Raw genomic sequence first — 24,645 nt, forward strand, 5'->3', positions numbered from 1 at the left:
TGAAACCCACCTGGATCCACTCCTCCGAGCTCTGGCTGACCCCTAACTGCTGCTCCACCTGCAGGCGGATGACTTTCAGGTCTGCACCCAGGCTCTTCAGCTCCTGCAGGGCATTGTCCTCCACCCCTGGTCCTTTCTCCTCTCCAGGTGCCCCGTCGGCTCGCCGCTGCTCTGACACGGGACTCGCTCTCGTGTCTGTTTGAGGAGCAAATCACTCGTCTTTAAAGTGTTTTCCACAAGGTGACATCCCGACATGCAGTGGTGGGTTTACCTTTAAACCACACGGGCAGATAGCCCAGAGCAAAGATGAGGGGGAACACAAATCATATTTAATCGTGCTCAGAGTAGCACTTACTTACGGTATAATTTTTATTTTTTATTTTTTAGACATGTATCTCATGCGCACAAGAAACTTTTTATAAAGTTATAAATATAAAAAAAATAAAAATGTAAAAATATATTTTTTATTTTTTTTAGACATGTATCTCATGCGCAAGAGAAAGTTTCTGGTGCGCACGAGATACATGTCTAAAAAAATAAAAACATTTATAAAAAATATTTTCCCCTCATGTCCCTTTAGGGCAGTGGTCCCCAAAGTACGGCCTGTGGGCCAGATCCGGCCCCCCAGCATCCAAAATCCGGCCCACAGGAAGTCCCAAGTTAATTTTATTTATTTATTTATTTTTTAAAAAAATCTTTCCTTTCTAATCTATTTTCTACCGCTTGTTACTCTCGGTGTCTCCTAGCCGCTCAGGCAAATCATATTGTCTAAAAAATGCATTTTCCCATCGATAACATGACAATGTTAAATGTTGATGAACATCAATGTTGATTGATGTTAAATGACAAAACGGATTATAAAGACAATGTACATATGTACAGTATATATACACATATACAGTATATATATATACATATATATATATATATACATTTTTAACCCAATGCGGCCCCCAAGTCAAAAAGTTTGGGGACCCCTGCGATAGGGGTTCCGTACTTACTAGTTCAAAACTAACACTTTTGCAGCGAATTCCTAAAACATACTAGAGTGCTTCTGTTGTATAGAGCAGTGTCTTTCAACCTTTTTCAGATACAAATCTATTTTTTTGCACATCCTAAAAAATATATTTATCTGTGCTCAGAGCAGCATTCTTTGATATGTGCCACAATGATGAGCGTGCAAAAATCATATGAGTTAGTCTGGGGGTGCCACGGGTATTTGTACTTGGAGCAGGATTCTTTAGGGGGTGTCACAAGGACGAGGAGGAAAACCACTTTTATTTGTGCTCAGAGCAGTCTGCTTTAGGGGGCCACATAAGGATGGGGGTCTTGCACATTAAACCACCACACTGCAAAAACTGAAATCTAAGTAAGATTAAATATCTCAAACAAGGGTGATAGTAGCTTATTTTCTGTCTGATTAGATAATTATTCTCACTAAGCAGATTTTATATTGGAGTGTTTTACTTGTTTTAAGTGTTTTGGTCCTAAATTATCTCAGTAAAATATTACAGCTTGTTGCTGAGATTTTATGACCTATATTGAGTAAAACATGCTTGAAACTAGAATATCAACTGTTGCAAAGCTGTGTCATCAACACTCACAAGTATAAAACTACTTTTTTAACAATATCTGATTTATTGTGTAGAAATATGGGGAAATAACTACAACTGTGCGCTACATTCGCTAACCGTGTTACAAAAAACATCAGTTAGAATAATACATAATGTTGGATATAGAGAACATACAAACTCTTTATTTATTGAGTCAAAAATATTAAAGTTCGGTGATTTGGTAAAATTGCAAACAGCTAAAATGATGTACAAAGCAAACTATACCCTGCTACCAAAGAATGTACAACAATTCTTCTCAACTAAAGAGGAGAAATATAACCTTAGAGGAAAAAATAATTTAAAACATTTATATGCACGTACAACACTGAGAACCTTTAGCATATCAGTATGTGGAATTAAATTATGGAATGGTTTAAGTAAAGAAGTTAAAAATTGTACTGATATGATCCAGTTTAAGAGGTTGTTCAAAATAATAGTGCTTACAGAGTACAAAGAAGAAGAATTATGAGAAATATTTCAACCTTATTGAAAATACCGGTAAGATATTCTTCATCTCAGTATGTTAATAATGACTGAATTAATTAATTACATATTACAAAACTGTTGTGTATACTAATTCACAGATGTTATTTTATTATATAAAAAGGTCAGTAAATGATTCTATATATTTGTAAATGCTCTGAAGTGGGAAAGGGGTAGGATTAAATAAACTTTGCTTCTTCCTACTCCTTTTCCGGCATGATGTAAAATGAAATGATATGAAATTGTGTGATGTATTATGATGTGAGTTCATGTTCGAAATAAACTAAAGAAAGAAACGTAATAATTTCTTATTTCAAGCATGAAAAAAAAAAGAATGACTTTGACACAATTTTGTCTCCCAATTAAAACGGATGGACTTTGCTGTTTTATTTTCAATGAAACAATAGAAAATAGGTACTCATAAAGTAGTACAGTTGGCACAGTACAGTAAACTGACAGTTAATATTTAAACATTTAACATGTGACATTTATAACAATTTTGAACAGGAATTGTTCATGCACATTCAGATGAATTCTTCAAAATTACAATAAAAAATGTTTTGGCCGGGGGCCGGGCTGTATATATATATATATATATATATATATATATATATATATATATATATTTATATATATATATATATATATATATATATATATATATATATATATATATATATATATATATATATATATATATATATATATATATTCCTCGCACACTAATTGACTGAAAGAGCACGAACTTGGCGTGATGATATCATGTTATCGATGGAAAAATGCATTTTTAGACCATATGATTTGCCTGAGCGGCTAGGAGACCCCGAGAGTAACAAGCGGTTGCCTTGTTGCCTTCCCATTAAGAACAATACATTTGTTTTTAGTATAAGTTTGCTGGTTTCAAGAAATGTAATGCCGAGCGCATATCATTATGTCAAGATAATGGCACTAGCATTTACTTCATTTAAGAATATTTTTCAACATATTGAGCAAAAAGATCTCTTTTTTTTTTTTTTTTTCTATCAAGAAAAGTGCACTTGTTATTAGTGATAATATACTTATTTTAAGGTATTTTTGGGTTCATTGAGGTTAGCTAATTGTACTTGTTTTGGAAAGTCTTGACAAGCCACATTTTCTTGTTCTATTGGCAGATAATTTTGCTTCGTTCAAATAAAATACCCCTCATTTTTGTATTTTTTTTTCTTGTTTTTGAACACTGACTTTTTGCAGTGCACTGTGTGGAGAATGCATATGTTTAAGAGTTCTTTCTTTATTCATAGTCATGTTTGGATCAGCTAGTATTTTTCTATGTATACTCTGAATACCAGTTTCTCTTTGTCTTCAGATTGCCTGTTTAGTGTCTCAAACCATCAGGAATGTGAAATACAACACCCACTGGTTTCTTATCAGTGTTTAGGGGGGAGATGGGGACTTTCTTTGTGTGAGAAGAGTGTGTTTTTTCCCTTGGAATGCCAGATCAACTAGAACAGCCGATATGAATGTATTGGTTGTGTTGAACTCCTAAAACTTTAGTGTAAACTTGAAAATATTCCAATTCTGTCTTGAGGGTCCTTCTTACTCAGCATATATGTCATCAAAAGAATTTGGGATTGACCAGTAACTTAGATTCCCTTGGAGGTAGAACTGGTCCAACGCAACAACTGCCATCATGCACACATGACTCCACATAATTGTTTACCTGCTTCTTTATTGTCTCGCCAGGGCAGACCAACAAGACGTCCCAGAGTCCGCAGAACAAGCGCACGGACCCAGCGGGGAACAGGGCGCAGGTTTTTGGAGCCGAGCAGCAAATTGGTGATGAGGACGGTCTCCAGTAGGCTGGCCACCATCAGAGCCAAGCACAGAGAGAAGAAGACGTCTGGCGGGAGCGACAGGAGATAAGTCCAAATATTTGTGTCAGATATTTAAGTTATTTCTGCAGAGAGAAGACATCTAAACAAATCACTGCTGGTGGTGAAAGTTGTTTGCTGCTTATTTGAATGTTGACAATATGAAAATATGAACGTGTTTGTCCGTAGACAATGTAACACTTGACCACATGCCCCTGCACCGCACTAATTTGTTTAGAAAATCTCTATGCGTGACTATCACTGATGCAAACCAGAGCTCATGAACATGCATCGAGTTGGCGCTTGATGGAAATCTCGTCAAATCAGCAGTGTACTTTTTTTATTATACACAGTACAGGCCAAAGGTTTGGACACACCTTCCCATTCAATGCCTTTTCTTTATTTTCATGACTATTTACATTGTAGATTGTCACTGAAGGCATCAAAACTATGAATGAACACATGTGGAGTTATGTACTTAACAAAAAAAGGTGTAATAACTGAAAACATCTTTTATATTCTACTTTCTTCAAAATAGCCACCCTTTGCTCTGATTACTGAATTGCACACTCTTGGCATTCTCTTGATGAGCTTCAAGCATGCCTGTGAAGTGAAAACCATTTCAGGTAACAACCTCCTGAAGCTCATCGATACATTAAATGACGTGACAGGTTTTTTAATGAGGTGGTGGGCCACATACAATAATGTGGAGGCCCACATTAAATGACGTGGCGGTCCACTTCAATAAGGTAGTAAACCACATAAAATGAGGTGGCGGACCACATAAAAGACTGCGTCGGACCACAGCAATTGACGTGGTAGGCCAATTAAATGACGTGGCGGTCCACTTCAATAAGGTAGTTGTGGGGGGAGGTGTGGCCAGCGCCTCTGTCCACGGTGCTGAGGACAGAGCACCATCAGACGGGGGCGTGGCAGTGCTGACGGCGAGACACAGCTGGCAGGTGATTAGATTTCACAGGGGGTACGTGTTAATCTAATCATCTGTTGTCTTTAACAGTAAGCGGCCGGGAGCAGGAGGGGAGAGAGGATACGGACGTGGCTGAAAAGTTGCGTCCTGCTGGATAGAAAACTTTGTGAAAATGAACATTAAAACCTTGTTCAACTTGGCACGCCTGGCTCCTGTGAAGTGTATGTCAGTGGTACCGCTAGGAAGCGACCTCTACAGTAGTAAACCACATAAAATGAGGTGGCGGACCACCGAAAGTGATGTGGTAGGCCACATTAAATGACGTGTCGGTCCACTTCAATAAGGTAGTAAACCACATAAAATGAGGTGTCGGACCACAGAAAATGATGTGGTAGGCCAATTAAATGACGTGTCGGTCCACTTCAATAAGGTAGTAAACCACATAAAATGAGGTGGCGTACCACCGAAATTGATGTGGTAGGCCACATAAATGACGTGTCGGTCCACTTCAATAAGGTAGTAAACCACATTAAATGAGGTGGCGGACCACAGAAAATGATGTGGTAGGCCACTTTAAATGACGTGTCGGTCCACTTCAATAAGGTAGTAAACCACATAAAATGAGGTGGCGGACCACATAAAAGAATGTGTCGCACCACTTCAATAAGGTAGTAAACCACATAAAATGAGGTGGCGGACCACCGAAAGTGATGTGGTAGGCCACATTAAATGACGTGTCGGTCCACTTCAATAAGGTAGTAAACCACATAAAATGAGGTGGCGGACCACATAAAAGAATGTGTCGCACCACTTCAATAAGGTAGTAAACCACATAAAATGAGGTGACGGACCACATAAAAGAATGTGTCGGACCACAGAAAATGATGTGGTAGGCCAATTAAATGACGTGTCGGTCCACTTCAATAAAGTAGTAAACCACATAAAATGAGGTGGCGGACCACATAAAAGAATGTGTCGGACCACAGAAATTGATGTGGTAGGCCAATTAAATGATGTGGCAGGCGTCTTCAAATGATGTGGTGGGCCACTTTAACGAGGTTGTGTGCCACATTAAATAAAAGGGCAGGCCATTTCAATTATCCACATTAATATCCATCCATCCATTTTCTACCGCTTGTCCCTTTCGGGGTCGCGGGGGGTGCTGGAGCCAAGCTGTACTGCATTCGCGCGGAAGGCGGGGTACACCCTGGACAAGTCGCTACCTCATGATGGATATATATTTAACATAATAGATACATAATTAATATAATTGGATATTAAGAGTATGTGGAAGTTTGACTCCTACCTTGTTTACTTCTGACGACCTTCTTAAAGTTTTGCAATCAATCAGAAATATCAAGCAACTAAAATGTGCCAAACATGGATAAGTATGGAGAGAGTGTTTTTTACATTTTTCCCATCACACACTCTAATGGATTTAAATGGGTGTAATTTTGACATTTTTATGGGGTTTGGACATTCAGTGAGCAGGTTGTGTTATACAGTATGTGACCAAAACCTTTACGTTAGTTGCATTTTTTTTGTTTTTGCACCATAACTAGGGAAGGTTGTTTGGATTGTGTCATATAGACTTAGACTTCCTTTTATTGTCATTCAAATTTGAACTTTACAGTACAGATAAGAACGACATTTCGTTGCATTAGCTCATGGTAGTGCAGGACAAAAGAGCAATAAGGTGCAGATATAAATAAATAGGTTACTGTACAGATAAATATATTGCACTTTTGCATATGCATCCACATTTATGGATGTATGTTATATTGTCTTTAAATTCCAGCCAGTTAATCCGTTTTTGAAGGGAATTGAGGGGATTATTATGATACGTTCAAGAGTCTTACGGCCTGAGGGAAGAAGCTGTTACAGAACCTGGAGGTTCTGCTACGGTGGCTGCGGAACCTTTTTCTAGAGTCCAGCAGTGAAAACAGTTCTTGGTGGGGGTGGGAGGAGGCTCTGCAGATTTCCTGAACCCTGGTCAGGCAGCGGCTTGACCAGGGCATATAAATAAATGCTGGCCTATAATGTCAAAGTTCTTTCAGGGGTCATTGATCTGATTTACTCACATTGTCCACAGGATGGCAGCAAATATGTAGCATTCAGAGTCCACCTGGTATTTAAGAATAATTTGAAGGCAGTCCACAGTGCGATACTTTGTTGAACACACGGCGTCTCGCGGGCCAAATTGAAGACATGAACCCACGGGCCGTAGTTTGGAAACCCCTGTTCTAAAATAAGTGGCTGGGGCTGAAGTTGGTGTTTTGGTTAACATTAGGGCTCAGGTTAGGGTTTTATCTGTCATCATCACTTTTTGATGCTAATTGCACTGTTTTGGCATCTATTTCCATATCTGACCTGTCCTTGCTTTAGTATCACTCTTCACAACCTTGATTGGCGGATGAGTCGTAGACGTACTTATGATAGGTATGGTGTTCCCCGTGATGGGCAGCAGGTCGTTCATGATGAGCAGAAAGACGGTGTAGCCCAGGATGAGGGTCATCTTGAAGGAGGATCGGTCCACACTCTGAGGAGGCAACAGGAAGCTGAAGAGGTCGACGGTGATGAGGAAGCAGCTGGGGATCAACAGGTTGACCACGTAGAGCGTGGACCTGCGTCGCACTCGGATCTACGGGGACAACGGAGGATGATGACCCAAATTCTGTAAGTACAGACGCTCCCGTGTAATCGTTTTTTTTTTTTTTTTTACCGTGGAATGAAACTTACGTGAAATGCAAGCTCATCGATGAGGTGACCCTCAGTCTCATGTCGGTGACTGATCTTTTCACTGGTGATGTCCAGCAGCTCCCACTCCCCCAAAGTGGTCATCACGTTCTTGGAGACCTTAGTGATCTCTTCATCAGTTGCCGAAGGAAACACCTTCAACTCTGTTCCTGGTAACCAGAGAGACGGAGTTTGAAAGCAAGGGACAACCCTTGTCAAAGCGCTAATAACTCCTCGTTAGGCTTTTAGAGCATGATTCTCAAACTGTGGTACCATTAGTGGTATGCCAAAGAATCACTTGATAAAAGTTTGATTATATAGCATCTTGATCTAGTGCAGTGGTTCTTAACCTTGTTGGAGGTACCGAACCCCACCAGTTTCATATGCGCATTCACCGAACCCTTCTTTAGTGAAATATACTTTTTTTTTTTTTTTTCAAAATCAAGAAAAAGTCATATGTTTTATTACTGGTGCACAAAATGAACCGTGCATAAACATCACCTTGTTCAAAGAACAAAACCAACAGTGCATGAACTCACAACAAATAACGCACCTTACACACATTACCATGAATTGATTAACGTGGACCCCCGACTTAAACAAGTTGAAAAACGTATTCGGGTGTTACCATTTAGTGGTCAATTGTATGGAATGTGTACTGTATACTGTGTAAACTGTACTGTTTCATATAATGTATTCTCTTCCTTTGCAATCTGCTAGTAAAAGTTTCAATCGATCAATCAAACAACCTGCAAATCAGATGGAAAATTAGGGGGAACATTGTTGGGTCCATAATACGCTGATAGGGAGAAGTTTTTATTTACACGATAAGTCGGATGTGTCTTTACCTCCGTGGCGAACCCCTGAGGCCGACGATCGAACCCAGGTTAAGAACCACTGGTCTAGTATAATAAAGAGTTGCCAAAATTGAAAAAAACTAAGCTTTTACAAATAAAATCCAAGCTAATTCTGTCAAATGCCTTCTCTAGGTCGGCTACAAAAAATAATCCTCTTTTATTTTCCAGATTATAATTTTCTATAATTTCTACTCAGTTGCCTAGTGGTTAGAGTGTCCGCCCTGAGATCGGTAGGTTGTGAGTTCAAACCCCGGCCGAGTCATACCAAAGACTATAAAAATGGGACCCATTACCTCCCTGCTTGGCACTCTGTGTCAAGGGTTGGAATTGGGGGTTAAATCACCAAAATGATTCCCGGGCGCGGCCACTGCTGCTGCCCACTGCTCTCCTCACCTCCCAGGGGGTGATCAAGGGTGATGGGTCAAATGCAGAGAATAATTTCGCCACACCTGGTGTGTGTGTGACAATCATTGGCACTTTAACTTTAACTTTAATAACTGTCTAATATTGTTTCCTATCTTTCTTCCTTGTAGGAAATTGATCTTGGTGAATAATATTTGACAAAACAGACTTAAGTCGTGTAGCCAAACATTTTTGCCAGGATCTTAACACTGAGGTGTTATTGGTCTCCAATTTTTTAGATAAACTGGGTCTTTATACTGACCATTTATTTCCTGTTTCAATAACAAAGAAATAAGACCTTCTGTTTGAGTGTTGGACAAAAAAAACTGTTTTATATGAGTAATTAAAATTAGAAAGCAATGTTTTTTTAACCTCTTCATAAAATACTTGATAAACCTCAATAGGTATTCCATCTAATCCTGGGATTTTTTGGGATGAAAAGACTTAACATCTTCCACAAGTTATTTTTCCCTAATGAGGCCTTCACATGAATGGCTTTCTTCTGAATTCAATTTTCTTTCATAATTTGCACATTCTCCCCGGGACTGCGTGGGTTCCCTCCGGGTACTCCGGCTTCCTCCCACTTCCAAAGACATGCACCTGGGGATAGGTTGATTGGCAACACTAAATTGGCCCTAGTGTGTGAATGTGAGTGTGAATATTGTCTGCCTATCTGTGATGAGATGGCGACTTGTCCAGGGTGTACACCGCCTTCCGCCCGAATGCAGCTGAGATAGGCTCCAGCACCCCCTGCGATCCCGAAAGGGACAAGCGGCAGAAAATGAATGGATGGATGGATATTAGCCGCACCGGAATATAAGCCGCAGATATATATGTTGTGAAATTAGTTATTTACACAGAGATATTTTATAAATGTTTATTTACTTATCTTAATTGTTTCCAAACGGTGCCTGTAACATGTCTCTGCAGCTCCTTGTGCTTGGAACATGCTACAAAGACACTGGAAGCTGACTGAATTGTTATCCTTAAATGCTTTTAAATCTAAACTGAGAGCATTTGAAGGAGCCTCAGTTATCTGTAACTGTTTTACTTTATGTCCATCCTGTCATTTTGTTGTGTAATGTGAACGTAATTTAATGTGTAACTCTGCTGCCACTTGGCCAGGACTACCGTGTGTTGCGTCAGACCAGTTCTTCCTCCCAGGGAATCTAAATTACTGGTCAATCCCAAGTTCTTTTGATGACATATATGCAGAGTAAGAAGGACCATCAAGACAGAATAGGAATATTTTCAAGTTTTACTAAAGCTTTAGAAGATCAGCTTAACCAATACATTCATATCGGCTATAGTTGATCTGACATTCAAACGGAAAAGCCAACTCCTTGCACACAAAGAAAGTCCCCCCCCCTCACCCCTCGCAACACTGAAAAGGAACAAGTGGGGGAGGTATTCACATTCCAAGGTTAAGACACTAAACAGGCATCCGAGGACAAAGAGAAGCTGGTAGAATATACAAAGGAAAAGTACTAGCCGATCCAAACATGGCTATGAATAAAGAAAGAACTCTTAAACATATATGCATTCTCCGCATTCTCCACACTTGAAAAGGTGTTTTTTTTAATCTCAATGGGATTTTTTCCTGGTTAAATAAATTGTAAAAATGGCAGTAAAACGGCTGATCAAACAAAACAGAAGTTATCGTCACTTCTGCAGAAACTAGCTCTCCAATCAGCTAAACAGACTCAATGAATCCATGGTGACGTTTGGCTGAATTTACGAAACGAGAAGCATACAAACAGAATGCCATTATAAGTCAATAATACTAACACAGACCCTCGTAAATTAAGTTAAAGTTAAAGTACCAATGATTGTCACACACACACTAGGTGTGGCAAAATTATTCTCTGCATTTGACCCATCACCCTTGATCACCCCCTGGGAGGTGAGGTGAGTGGAGCAGTGAGCAGCAGCGGTGGCCGTACCCGGAAATCATTTTTGGTGATTTAACCCCCAATTCCAACACTTGATGCTGAGTGCCAAGCAGGAGGGTAATGGGTCCAATTTTTGTAGTCTTTGGTATGACTCGGCCGAGGTTTGAACTCACAACCTACCGACCTCAGGGCGGACACTCTAACCACTAAGCCACTGAGTAGGTTGTGTATATATTTAGCTATATTAGCTCATTCTAATGACACCAGCTTGATTACATTATGACAACTTGTACAAATATGCACAAAAACACTCCCGCAGACATCACACATGGGACGGTTTAGTAAGCAAGAATTGTTTTAGTTATATTGCAAACTTACAAACCTTGCTTTGGCGTGATGAATGAAGAATCCATACAAGTAGAAACGCTATGGACAACTACAAGACGGAACGGCACTTGCGCTTACGGTTGAAAGCACTAAACAGAATTAAAAAAGCTGCAGACGTCAACCCTGCAGTAAGCAAACTCATCCAAAAGATGGCGCCATAGCACAGACAATAACACACCTTTTTGGTGTCTGTTGAATTAAAAATGTTTTGGCAGTAAGCGATGACAAATCTACGAATTAGCCCACACCGTTTTATAAGCCGCAGGGTGGAAAACGTGGGAAAAAAGTAGCGACTTATACAAACCCTGTTTCCATATGAGTTGGGAAATTGTGTTAGATGTAAATATAAACGGAATACAATGATTTGCAAATCATTTTTAACCCATATTCAGCTGAATATGCTGCAAAGACAACATATTTGATGTTCAAACTGATAAACATTTTTTTTTTTGGCAAATAATCATTAACTTTAGAATTTGATGCCAGCAACAAGTAAAAGAAGTTGGGAAAGATGGCAATAAATACTGATAAAGTTGAAGAATGCTCATCAAACACTTATTTGGAACATCCCACAGGTGAGCAGGCAAATTTGGAACAGGTGGGTGCCATGATTGGGTATAAAAGTAGATTCCATGAAATGCTCAGTCATTCACAAACAAGGATGGGGTGAGGGTCACCACTTTGTCAACAAATGCGTGAGCAAATTGTTGAACAGTTTAAGAAAAACATTTCTCAACCAGCTATTGCAAGGAATTTAGGGATTTTACCATCTGCGGTCCGTAATATCATCAAAGGGTTCAGAGAATCTGGAGAAATCACTGCACGTAAGCAGCTAAGCCCGTGACCTTCGATCCCTCAGGCTGTACTGCATCAACAAGCGACATCAATGTGTGAAGGATATCACCACATGGGCTCAGGAACACTTCAGAAACCCACTGTCAGTAACTACAGTTGGTCGCTACATCTGTAAGTGCAAGTTAAAACTCTCCTATGCAAGGCGAAAACCGTTTATCAACAACACCCAGAAACGGTGTCGCCTTCGCTGGGCCTGAGCTCATCTAAGATGGACTGATACAAAGTGGAAAAGTGTTCTGTGGTCTGTCGAGTCCACATTTCAAATTTTTTTGGGAAACTGTGGACGTCGTGTCCTCCGTACCAAAGAGGAAAAGAACCATCCGGATTGTTATAGGCGCAAAGTTAAAAAGCCAGCATCTGTGATGGTATGGGGGTGTATTAGTGCCCAAGACATGGGTAACTTACACATCTGTGAAGGTGCCATTAATGCTGAAAGGTACATACAGGATTTGGAGCAACATATGTTGCCATCGAAGCAACGTTACCATGGACGCCCCTGCTTATTTCAGCAAGACAATGCCAAGCCACGTGTTACATCAACGTGGCTTCATAGTAAGAGAGTGCGTGTACTAGACTGGCCTGCCTGTAGTCCAGACCTGTTTCCCATTGAAAATGTGTGGCGCATTATGAAGCCTAAAATACCACAACGGAGACCCCCGGACTGTTGAACAACTTAAGCTGTACATCAAGCAAGAATGGGAAAGAATTCCACCTGAGAAGCTTAAAAAATGTGTCTCCTCAGTTCCCAAACGTTTACTGAGTGTTGTTAAAAGGAAAGGCCATGTAACACAGTGGTGAACATGCCCTTTCCCAACTACTTTGGCACGTGTTGCAGCCATGAAATTCTAAGTTAATTATTATTTGCAAAAAAAAAAAAATAAAGTCTGTGAGTTTGAACATCAAATATCTTGTCTTTGTAGTGCATTCAACTGAATATGGGCAGTAAGTCGGACACGTTTCCAGTGAGGGTTGGACTCCGCCAAGGCTGCCCTTTGTCACCGATTCTGTTCATAACCTTTATGGACAGAATTTCTAGGCGCAGTCAGGGCGTTGAGGGGATCTGGTTTGGTGGCTGCAGGATTAGGTCACTGCTATTTGCAGATGATGTGGTCCTGATGGCTTCCTCCGGCCAAGATCTTCAGCTCTCACTGGATCGGTTCGCAGCCGAGTGTGAAGCGACTGGGATGGGAATCAGCACCTCCAAGTCCGAGTCCATGGTTCTCTCCCGGAAAAGGGTGGAGTGCCATCTCCGGGTTGGGGAGGAGATCTTGCCCCAAGTGGAGGAGTTCAAGTACCTCGGAGTCTTGTTCACGAGTGGGGGAAGAGTGGATCGTGAGATCGACAGGCGGATCGGTGCGGCGTCTTCAGTAATGCGGACGCTGTATCGATCTGTTGTGGTGAAGAAGGAGCTGAGCCGGAAGGCAAAGCTCTCGATTTACCGGTCGATCTACGTTCCCATCCTCACCTATGGTCATGAGCTTTGGGTCATGACCGAAAGGACAAGATCACGGGTACAAGCGGCCGAAATTAGTTTCCTCCGCCGAGTGGCGGGGCTCTCCCTTAGAGATAGGGTGAGAAGCTCTGTCATTCGGGGGGAGCTCAAAGTAAAGCCGCTGCTCCTCCACATCGAGAGGAGCCAGATGAGGTGGTTCGGGCATCTGGTCAGGATGCCACCCGAACGCGTCCCTAGGAAGGTGTTTCGGGCACGTCCGACCGGTAGGAGGCCACGGGGAAGACCCAGGACACGCTGGGAAGACTATCTCTCCCGGCTGGCCTGGGAACGCCTCGGGATCCCCCGGGAGGAGCTGGACGAAGTGGCTGGGGAGAGGGAAGTCTGGGCTTCCCTGCTTAAGCTGCTGCCCCCGCGACCCGACCTCGGATAAGCGGAAGAAGATGGATGGATGGATGGATGGATGTATTCCGTTTATATTTACATCTAACATAATTTCCCAACTCACATGGAAACAGGGTGGAAAGCGTGGGGAAAAAAGTAGCGGAATTGGTAAATGAAACTTCTGCTTTGTTTTTAATGACTACTTAGGCCTACTACGCTACTGTATTTTAATGTTGCTCATTATGGCGGTATTCAGAGAGCTTTTCTGAGGTGGCACTTGGTGAAAAAAGTTTGAGAGCCACCGTGTTTGGATTAGAATGTTCTCATGCAAAGAACTTTACCAGATGTGATGAAGGAGCTGAAGGTGAGAGTGCAGTCTTGCACGTCAAAGGGGAAGGTGTAGATGTCGAGGTGACACGAGCTGACAACTCTGGCCGGTTTGGCGTCGTCCATGCTTCCGTCGCTGTGCAGATTCAAGTAAGGGACGAATGGAGCTTTGTCTTCGTCCATACTGCAACACACACATTGATTGATTGAGACTTTTATTAGTAGATTGCACAGTGGAGTACATATTCCCTACAATTGACCACTAAATAGTAATGTTTTTTTTAACTTGTTTAAGTCGGGGTCCACGTTAATCAATTCATGGTGAACAGGTGAACAGGTAATACAGGTGACTTACACCTTTAGTAGGTCTGATCTACTAAAGGTTTGAACAAAACATGGCTGTCAAATTTAACACATGGGATTAATGAAAGGCGGCGTAGGTTTCTTCACAGTCAGTAATTAGTGCAAAGATGGGTGAGGAGACGCTGACTGGTGTGCTCGCTGGAAAATGTCACTTCAAAATAAACCCAGCCAGTACTTTTACATCAGTGTTTCTTAACCATAGGGCCGGGGGACCATTATTGGGCCACAAGCGTCCCCAAGAGGGCCACCAAAAAATCTGTTTCTCAGCTGTGGTCTTTATGGGCTGCAGCGTTACTCAGTTGTAATTAGGGATGCCGATAAATGCTTTGAAATCTAATATCGGAAATTATCGGTATCGATTTCCAAATTATCGGTATCGGTTTCAGAAAGTAAAATTTATGACGCCCTTGTGTACACGGAAGTAGGGAGAAGTACAGAGCGCCAATAAACCTTAAAGGTACTTCCTTTGCGTGCCGGTCCAATCACATAATATCTACGGCTTTTCACACACACACAAGTGAATGCCACGTATTACGAAATTACGTGATAAGAAAGTCGATATAATGATATAAAAAGTCATAATTATGAGATAAAAAGCCGAAATGATGTGTTAATAAAGTCGATATAATGATATAAAAAGGTCATAATTATGAGCTAAAAAGCCAAAATTATGTGATAAGAAGGTTGATATGATATAAAGTCTTAACTATAAGTTAAAAAGCCAAAATTATGTGATAAGAAAGTCGATATAATGATATAAAAAGTCATAATTATGAGATAAAAAGCCCAAATGTCATAAGAAAGTCGATATTATGATATAAAAAGTCATAATTTTGAGATGAAAAGTCGAAATGTGATAAGAAAGTTGATATTATGATATAAAAAGTCATAAATTTGATATAAAAAGCCAAAATTATGTGATAAGAAAGTCGATATTATGATATAAAGTCATAACTATGAGATAAAAAGCCAAAATTATGTGATAAGATAGTCGATATAATGATATAATGTCATAACTATGAGATAAAAAGTCAAAATTATGTGAGATAAGAAAGTCAATATTATTATATAAAAAGTCATAATTATGAGATAAAAAGCCAAAATTATGTGATAAGAAAGTTGATATAATGATATAAAAAGTCATAACTATGAGATAAAAAGCCGAAATTATGTGATAAGAAAGCCGATATAATGATATAAAAAGTCACAATTATGAGATAAAAAGCGGAAATGATGTGTTAATAAAGTCGATATAATGATATAAAAAGTCATAATCATGAGATAAAAAGGTGTAAATTATGTGATAAGAAAGTCGATATTAGGATATAAAAAGTCATAATTATGAGATAAAAAAAGCCAAAGTTATGTGATAAGAATGTCGACATAATGATATAAAGTCATAATTATGAGATAAAAAGCCGAAATAATGTAATAAGAAAGTCGACATATTGATATAAAAAAAATTATATTCATGAGACAAAAAGTACAAATTATGTGATATGAAAGTCATATTTATGAGATAAAAAAAATTAAATTAGTAAATAGAAAGTCATAATTATGAAATAAAACAAATCGAAATAATGAGATAAAAAGTCTTATTTATGAGAGAAAAGGTTAAAATTATGAGACAAGAAAGTGGTTAGTATTTATGACTTTTTTATCTCATAATTATGACTTTTTAGTTTGGGGTATTCTTTTTTGTAGTGGTTTCCTGGAATTGTAATAAATATTTCTAGATTTATTAATTTTTTTCAAATTTTTTCAAATTTTTATTTGGTTTTTGGTTTAGGTTTAGGTTCTTGCCTTAGTCGTTTGTATTTAGCTGCAGTCAAACTCGAAAAGATTCATCCCCCTGGCAAACTTGCACTTGAAGTTTTTGTTCAAACATAAATAAAATCAGAGAAATATTTATTTCCACAATCACGTCGTCCTACTATTGTTCTAGTTAGATTTTCTGTCTTATTTCCAACCAGGAAAAAAACGTGCTGCTCGAGTAAGTAAGTAACTTTAAGTCAAAATTACAACATTTTGAGCATGACACTTTAAATCAAGAATTCAATTACAATTTCCAATATTTTCACTAAAAAGTGTGTCATAGTTTTGTCTTGTCGTCGTCTCGTCAACTCACAACTCATTGATGACCAGATCCGGAACCCAAAACTTCTTCCTGGGCAGGGAAATCTTGTCGGTGCCGCACTGGAGCGGGTCCCAACTGACAAACTCAGTGTGCCAACTCTGCAGTCACAAAGTGGGCACAGAAGTGCAAACATGAGCAGCAGGTGTTGTGTAAAAAAAAAAAAAACAAGACACAAAGATGGTGTACTTACAAAATGCTGCCAAAGATACGTCACCAGGAGTTGAGCCTTTTCATCCTGAAGAAGACAAACTCGAATTACACCAAATTTTAAAGGAAAATTGCACCTTTTTTAATAGTGCCAATCACACACTTTCCCCTTTTCTGTGCAGACTAATTAGTGAAAAACTGCTAGTAAGAGGTGGCTAACAATCAGGTAACGGGGAGTCATCTATCCTGCCTAAAAAACCCTCTAAAATACCTCTACCAACCCTCCATTTACATGCCGGGACCCGCAAGTTGATTCTGATAAGTTATTGTGTAAATGCCCAAGCGTTCAGAATTCCAGGTTTTCCTGGACATTTTGCCCGTTGAAAATGAATGGGCCATTTTTCGAACTTGCACAATTCCCACATTTCTCAACCGATTCGAACCGCTCCACCGGCCACACACTCCACTCACCTTGAACAGTCAAAAACTACCAAGTTAAAAAAAAAAAAATTCCCAGGAATTCCAAAAATTCCCCCTTTTCCAAAGCCCTATTTTCACATCTTCCTAGAATGTTTTCACGGTCCACATTTTTTTGCACCATTCCGCCTTTAAAATGTTCCTTCCTTTTTTTTCCTGTACAAATTCCCGGTTTTCCCAAAATTCCAGGAATTCCTAAATACCCATTCTCAATGAAAACTGTCACAACGTCAACATTTTTCAACCAATTTTAAAAATTCCAACACCAACCCATCAGTGTTACTTTGTAACGCGTTACTGTAACACCGTTAGTTTCGGCGGTAACTAGTAGTCTAATGCGTTATTTTTTATATTCAGTAACTCAGTTACCGTTACTACATGATGCGTTACTGCGTTACTTTACGTTATTTTTTATGTTGTATCGGCTAGAAACAGAAGATCTGAGTGTGTTTTATTGGAGAGTTGCAGTGTCGTCCTTCTGATTCTTCCTCTGTCACTTGAGGCGCGCTGTGTGTGTGTGGGTGTGGGTGTGTGTGTGGGTGTGGGGTGGGGTGGGGGGGGGGGTCGTGGCGTGTGTGTGTGTTTACTAACAAGACTTGGCAGAGCAGAAGTCGAGTTTCTTAACATGGAGATATTCTCACTACTTTTCTTTTGTCCAGCACAAAGAAAATAACATTTTAGTTAAATGTAAGTTGTGTCTTGGATCAAAGATCCCATCTACTGCCCAAAACAGCAATTAAAATCTGCTGAAACGGCTACAAAAGCAACATGCTTCGACGAAGCTAGTAAAGAGAGACACACTTCACCACCCACTAAGCAACAGCGGCTGGATTTTATCGGAGCGACTGCTAGCCAGGACAACATAGATAGAGCCATTGCAGCGTATGTGCTAGGACAGTGTTTTTCAACCACTGTGCCGCGGCACACTAGTGTGCCGTGAGATACAGTCTGGTGTGCCGTGGGAGATTATCTAATTTCACCTATTTGGGTTAAAATATTTTTTGCACACCAGTAATTATAGTCTGAAAATTATGTGTTGTTGTTGAGTGTTGGTGCTGTCTAGAGCTCGGCAGAGTAACCGTGTAATACTCTTCCATATCAGTAGGTGGCAGCAAGTAGCTAATTGCATTGTAGATGTCGGAAACAGCGGGAGGCAGTGTGAAGGTAAAAAGGTATTTAATGCTTAAACAAAAAATAAACAAAATGTAAGTGCCCCTAAGAAAAGGCATTGAAGCTAAGGGAAGGCTATGCAGAACAAAACTAAAACTGAACTGGCTACAAAGTAAACAAAAACAGAATGCTGGACGACAGTAAAGACTTACTGTGGAGCAAAGATGGCGTCCACATTGTACATCCAAACATGACATGACAATCGACAATGTCCCCACGAAGAAGGATAAAAATAAAGTAGTTGCGGGAAATATCGCTCAAAGGAAGACATGAAACTTCTACAGGAAAACACCAAAAAAAGAGAAAAAGCCACCAAAATAGGAGCGCAAGACAAGAACTAAAACACTACACACAGGAAAACCGCAAAAAACTCCAAATAAGTCAGGGTGTGATGTGACAGGTGGTTACAGTACACCTACTTTGAGACAAGAGCTATATTGATGCATGCTTGGTTATGGTTTAAAGTCATATCCAACAATTGCGACAACAACTTTTTACTGTCAACTGAGTTTAGTTTTTTAATGATTTCTGCTGGTGGTGTGCCTCCGCATTTTTCCAACCCAAAAAATGTGCCTTGGCTCAAAAAAGGTTGAAAAACACTGTGCTAGAAGACATGCAGGCTATTTCTACAGTGGAGTCACCCGATTTCAGGCAGCTGGACACAGTGGACAGTGAGTACATAAACATGGAAAGCGAGCTAAAGAAGACACTCCAAACTCTGCCTCTGCTCATCATTCATCATTGAAGGTACACACTCTGTCAATTCTCTTATATACTCTTTCATTCTAGACTTCTAGAGTCACTCTAAATGTATAGACTATAAAGTTCACAAACATAAAGAGGGATCCAATATTTCCTTTTCTCTAAACTAAAACTGGGGAAATGCGTAGAGTGTTCTGGGCTTCAGTATAGAGTTGAGCTCTTGAAGACATGATTTTATTTCACAATTCCTTGAGAGAAAAAAAGGCCTGGTTAGGCTTTGTGTATAGCAGTATGTGTGCTGTATATAGTGACATGACATATAATCATGTCATGTGTGCCTTCCTTAGGTGAAGCCAGGTTTACAGCTATGTTGTGACATGTTGTTATTATGTGGTTTGTTACTTACGTATGTTATGTTGCAGCTATTTAAAATAGTTTTGTCAAGTTGTTCTGGCCCAAAACAAATTGGCCCTTTGAAACATATCTTTGTCTTTGTGTGTTGTATGTAGACCACATTGCTTAGCAGAGTTCAGTGATGTAAATGCATGTCAAGTTGATCAACAGATTGTATTATTCTCCAGTGCAACAACAGTTCTGAAATGAAGGCTAAAAGTGCATTAATGGGAGCCTTAAAAAAAACAACTAAATAGTTAATTTTCACAGTAACGCATTACTTTTTGGTGTAAGTAACTGAGTTTAGTAACTGAGTTACTTTTGAAGTAAAGTAACTAGTTACTGGTTTTCAGTAACCAACCCAACACTGCAACCCATTCATATCATCTAGGACAGGGGTCGACAACCCGCGGCTCCGGAGCCACATGCGGCTCTTTGATCACTCTGATGCGGCTCAGCTGCATACTTGCCGACCCCCCCCCGATTTTCCCGGGAGACTTCCGGATTTCAGTGCCTCTCGCAGATAACTCCCGGGATTAATATTCTCCGATTTTCATCCTTACAGTAATAATAAGGGCGTGCCATGATGGTACAGCATTTAGCGCCCTCTACAATCTGTAAAAGTAGCGTGCCAGCCCAGCCTCTTGTTATATGCATCTTCTACTTGCACACCTAAGTGACAGCAAGGCATACTTGGTCAACAACCACACAGGTTACACTGACGGTGGCCATATAAAACAACTTTAACACTCTTACTAATAATGCGCCACACTTTGAACCAAAACCAAACAAGAATGACAAACACATTTCGGGAGAACATCTGCACCTTAACACAACATAAACACAACAGAACAAATACCCAGAATCCCATGCAGCCCTGACTCTTCTGGGCTACATTATACACCCCTGCTACCACCGAACTCCCCCCCCCCCCCCCGTGCGTCGGTTGAGGTGGGCAGGGTTTGGTAGCGGGGGTGTATAATGTAGCACGGAAGAGTTAGGGCTGCATGGGATTCTGGGTATTTGTTCTGTTGTGTTTATGTTGTGTTTATGTTGTGTTACGGTGCAGATGTTCTCCCGAAATGTGTTTGTCATTCTTGTTTGGTGTGGGTTCACAGTGTGGCGCATTATTAGTAAGAGTGTTAAAGTTTTTTATACCGCCACCGTCAGTGTAACCTGTGTGGTTATTGACCAAGTATGCATTGCTGTCACTTCCGTGACCAAGCAGAAGCCCCATACAATGTGTGGCTGGGCTGGCACGCTGGTTGTAGTGGGCGCTAAATGCTGTACCATCACGGCACGTTCGAGAGAACAGTTGCCTTGAAATTCATAGTCTGCTGGAAAAATTGGGAGGGTTGACAAGTATTATGCTGTCAAGCGCCATTCATATAGAACCCGCGCGCTAACATTCAATTATCATATTAAGGTGTGGGCCGGGTGTCTGAGACCCTTGGCTTAAACATAGCACAAAAGCAAGAAAAAAAACTTTGTATGCAGTGCTATTTCATTTTAAATTTCAAAAGATTTTTGTGGCTCCCATTGTTTTCGCCCGGAAAAGGGTGGAGTGCCATAATCCGGGTTGGGGAGGAGATCTTGCCCCAAGTGGAGGAGTTCAAGTACCTCGGAGTCTTGTTCACGAAGAGTGGATCGTGAGATCGACAGGCGGATCGGTGCGGCGTCTTCAGTAATGTGGACGCTGTATCGATCCGTTGTGGTGAAGAAGGAGCTGAGCCGGAAGGCAAAGCTCTCAATTTACCGGTCGATCTACGTTCCCATCCTCACCTATGGTCATGAGCTTTGGGTTATGACCGAAAGGACAAGATCACGGGTACAAGCGGCCGAAATGAGTTTCCTCCGCCGGGTGGCGGGGCTCTCCCTTAGAGATAGGGTGAGAAGCTCTGCCATCCGGGGGGAGATCAAAGTAAAGCCGCTGCTCCTCCACATCGAGAGGAGCCAGATGAGGTGGTTCGGGCATCTGGTCAGGATGCCACCCGAACGCCTCCCTAGGGAGGTGTTTAGGGCACGTCCGACCGGTAGGAGGCCGCGGGGAAGACCCAGGACACATTGGGAAGACTATGTCTCCCGGCTGGCCTGGGAACGCCTCGGGGTCCCACAGGAAGAGCTGGACGAAGTGGCTGGGGAGAGGGAAGTCTGGGCTTCCCTGCTTAGGCTGCTGCCCCCGCGACCCGACCTCGGATAAGCGGAAGAAGATGGATGGATGGATGGATGGCATTGTTTTCTTTAATTTGTGAAACTGGTCAAAATGGCTCTTTGACTGGTAAAGGTTGCCGACCCCTGATCTAGGACAATTGCTATCAATATTTTCAAAAATTCCCAAATTTCCAGGAAATTTGCTGAACGTACCACTCCTAATATTGCATACAGGTAGAAGTGTAAGCTGATGTTGGTGGGGGTGCTCATGTTATTGACGGGTCGTACGGCGGCCATGTTGAAGATGGGCTGTAGGGCCTCCAACAGCGCCAGTTGGTTGGGTTGGGAGCAGTTCACCTTGACGGGGGTGCACGGCTCTGATAGGCATAGGAAACAACACATGCTTTAAGTCTGCAGCCAATACAAAAATGCAGGTGTACTCTATCTGTCTACTGCATTCACCTACTGTGTTTATGCATTCGGTTAAAAAAAGGAAAAACGTACCAGGAATAAAAACAAGCAGCATAATCGGTATGGCTGAGAGAAGCGTCGGCTAGAATTCAAGTATTGTCAGTCACGGGTGGATATGGAAAGTACATCTGGAGAGGATACTTTACCTTAAATGAAGATCCCGTGAAGGCCATGTCAAGTGTTTCATACATAGTGCCTGTAGAGAATTGGTGATATTTCTTAATGAAGCATACATGCAAAATTTGGACACACATTTAAGGACGCGCCGATCGATCAGCCACAGATCAATATCGGCCGATTGTTGTGAAAAAGTATGTGATCAGCAAATGCCGATCACTTTAGGCTGACACTGTGTTTATTTTTAGTCCTCCCGGCTAACAAGCTAGCAGCTAAATTGCATTTTGTGTCTCCATACACGCTAACAATAATCACCTCCATTACGGCAATTAAATCCAATCCAATCCACTTTATTTATATAGCACATTTAAACAACAGAAATGTTTCCAAAGTGCTGCACAACAATATTAAAAACAATATTCAAATATTATCCTTAGCTCCACCAATGACTGAATAAAAACTAAATATAAATTAATATAAAACCAATATAAAAATAAATATGATTAAAAACTATTTTAAAGGGTAAAACCAATTAAAACAATAAATAGAAATCAAAATTTTAAAAACAACTCACGTAGTGTTAAAAGCCAAAGAATAAACCTCTTAAGGTCCAAGCTGTTTGTTAACATGCTTTTTTTTATTTCTCTTTGCTATTTGGGCTTATTGGACCCTAATTAGAATAAAAACTAAGAATCATCTTTTGATATGATGTACTTAGTCCATAAGTACACAAACGTGTACTTCATGTGTAGTGACATGCTATATATTTATTTTATTATATGTATATATATATATATATATATACATATACATATATATATATATATATATATATATATATACACACATATATTTATTTTATTATATATATATATATATATACATATATATATATACATTTTATTATATTTATATATATATATATATATATATATATATATATATATATATATATATATATATATATATATATATATATATATATATATATATATATATATATATATATATATATAAAATAAATACTTGAATTTCAGTGTTCATTTATTTACACATATACACACACATAACACTCATCTACTCATTGTTGAGTTAAGGGTTGAATTGTCCATCCTTGTTCTATTCTCTGTCCCTATTTTTCTAACCATGCTGAACACCCTCTCTGATGATGCATTGATGTGTGGCACGCACAAAAGTGCTTTCATCAAATGCACTAGATGGCAGTATTGTCCTGTTTAAGAGTGTCACAACATTGCTGTTTACGGCAGACGAACTGCTTTACGGTATACAAAAACGTGACTGCTGTTGTTGTGTGTTGTTGCCGCGCTGGGAGGACGTTAATGAAACTGCCTAACAATAAACCTATGAGGACCTGAGTCCGCCTGAATTTCGGTAGATTTTCGGGAGAAAATTTGTCCCGGGAGGTTTTCGGGAGAGGCGCTGAATTTCGGGAGTCTCCCGGAAAATCCGGGAGGGTTGGCAAGTATGAGAAAACTGTTGCGTTTCTTTACATTTGTTTGCCAGAAGTCAGCCACGCTGTTATGGAAACAAAAATTAAACCGCGGAAGAAATCGGCCATGATTAAAATGACCAAAAGACGGTAAATATTGAACATATTACTCCCGTTAGCCGCATCTTTCTTTTTTATTTTTTTTATTTTTTATTTTTGTCCTGTCCAGCTTCTCAGGCAAATCATATAGTTGATGTAGATGCCCATATCGGCTGTTCAGATTTACTTTCCAAAAAGAAGTGTAGGATACTTCTCTTGTTGCCTTATTTGTATTTGACTTTATTAAATGCATTTATATTATCATTTGGTGCAGCCGGGCCGGAGCATGTGGGGATAGAAAGAGAAAAAAAAGAAGACAGAGGGGGAAATTGTGGGGACAAGAGGGGGATAAGACAGAGAGACAAAAACAACAACAGCAAACCCAACAACAACAACAACAACAACAATAGCGCAACATCAGCAAATAGGATAAGTACAAATATGATAGTAAAAGTGATAGCAAAGAAGCAGTTAGTGAAATAAATAATAACACAGAAATGACAATGAGCATTATTACACTACAAATGGATCAATACAAATACCAATAGAAATAGCGCTATTGATAATGAACAATACCAATAATTGACCTCTATTATCAACAATCCAGTTGTTCAAATGCAACAATACATATACGTAATGATAACTAGAGATCCAAAAGAATGCAGAAACATGGAGGGGAAGAAAGAGAAGCAACCTATATTAACCTTGTAGATTGTTATAGTACCAATAGGTTAAGCTTTGTCAGTGTGCCATGTGTTACCCAGTTTACCCTAGGGCAACTACGTTAATTTATGTTTGATGAAA

The 24,645-nt window shown here is 40.1% G+C and overlaps 1 protein-coding gene across 1 annotated transcript in view; it reads right to left on the bottom strand.

Moving 5' to 3' along the window:
- LOC133616583 (5-hydroxytryptamine receptor 3A-like) overlaps positions 1-22,363 on the bottom strand; it is a 24,533-nt gene extending 2,170 nt beyond the window's left edge. Inside the window, exons 1-8 of the mRNA XM_061976037.2 lie at positions 22,322-22,363; positions 16,855-16,899; positions 16,656-16,762; positions 14,179-14,348; positions 7,614-7,780; positions 7,305-7,515; positions 3,796-3,975; positions 1-195 (exon numbers count right to left, since the gene is read on the bottom strand). The exon at positions 1-195 is cut by the window's left edge and continues 65 nt beyond it. Of these exons, the coding sequence (XP_061832021.1) occupies positions 1-195; positions 3,796-3,975; positions 7,305-7,515; positions 7,614-7,780; positions 14,179-14,348; positions 16,656-16,762; positions 16,855-16,899; positions 22,322-22,348 (1,102 nt within the window). The 5' untranslated portion in view covers positions 22,349-22,363. The remainder of the gene's footprint in view (positions 196-3,795; positions 3,976-7,304; positions 7,516-7,613; positions 7,781-14,178; positions 14,349-16,655; positions 16,763-16,854; positions 16,900-22,321) is intronic.
- Between the last annotated feature and the right edge of the window lie 2,282 nt (positions 22,364-24,645).

Source organism: Nerophis lumbriciformis, linkage group LG14 (genome assembly GCF_033978685.3).
Source record: "Nerophis lumbriciformis linkage group LG14, RoL_Nlum_v2.1, whole genome shotgun sequence".
In the NCBI taxonomy this organism is placed as follows: domain Eukaryota; kingdom Metazoa; phylum Chordata; class Actinopteri; order Syngnathiformes; family Syngnathidae; genus Nerophis; species Nerophis lumbriciformis.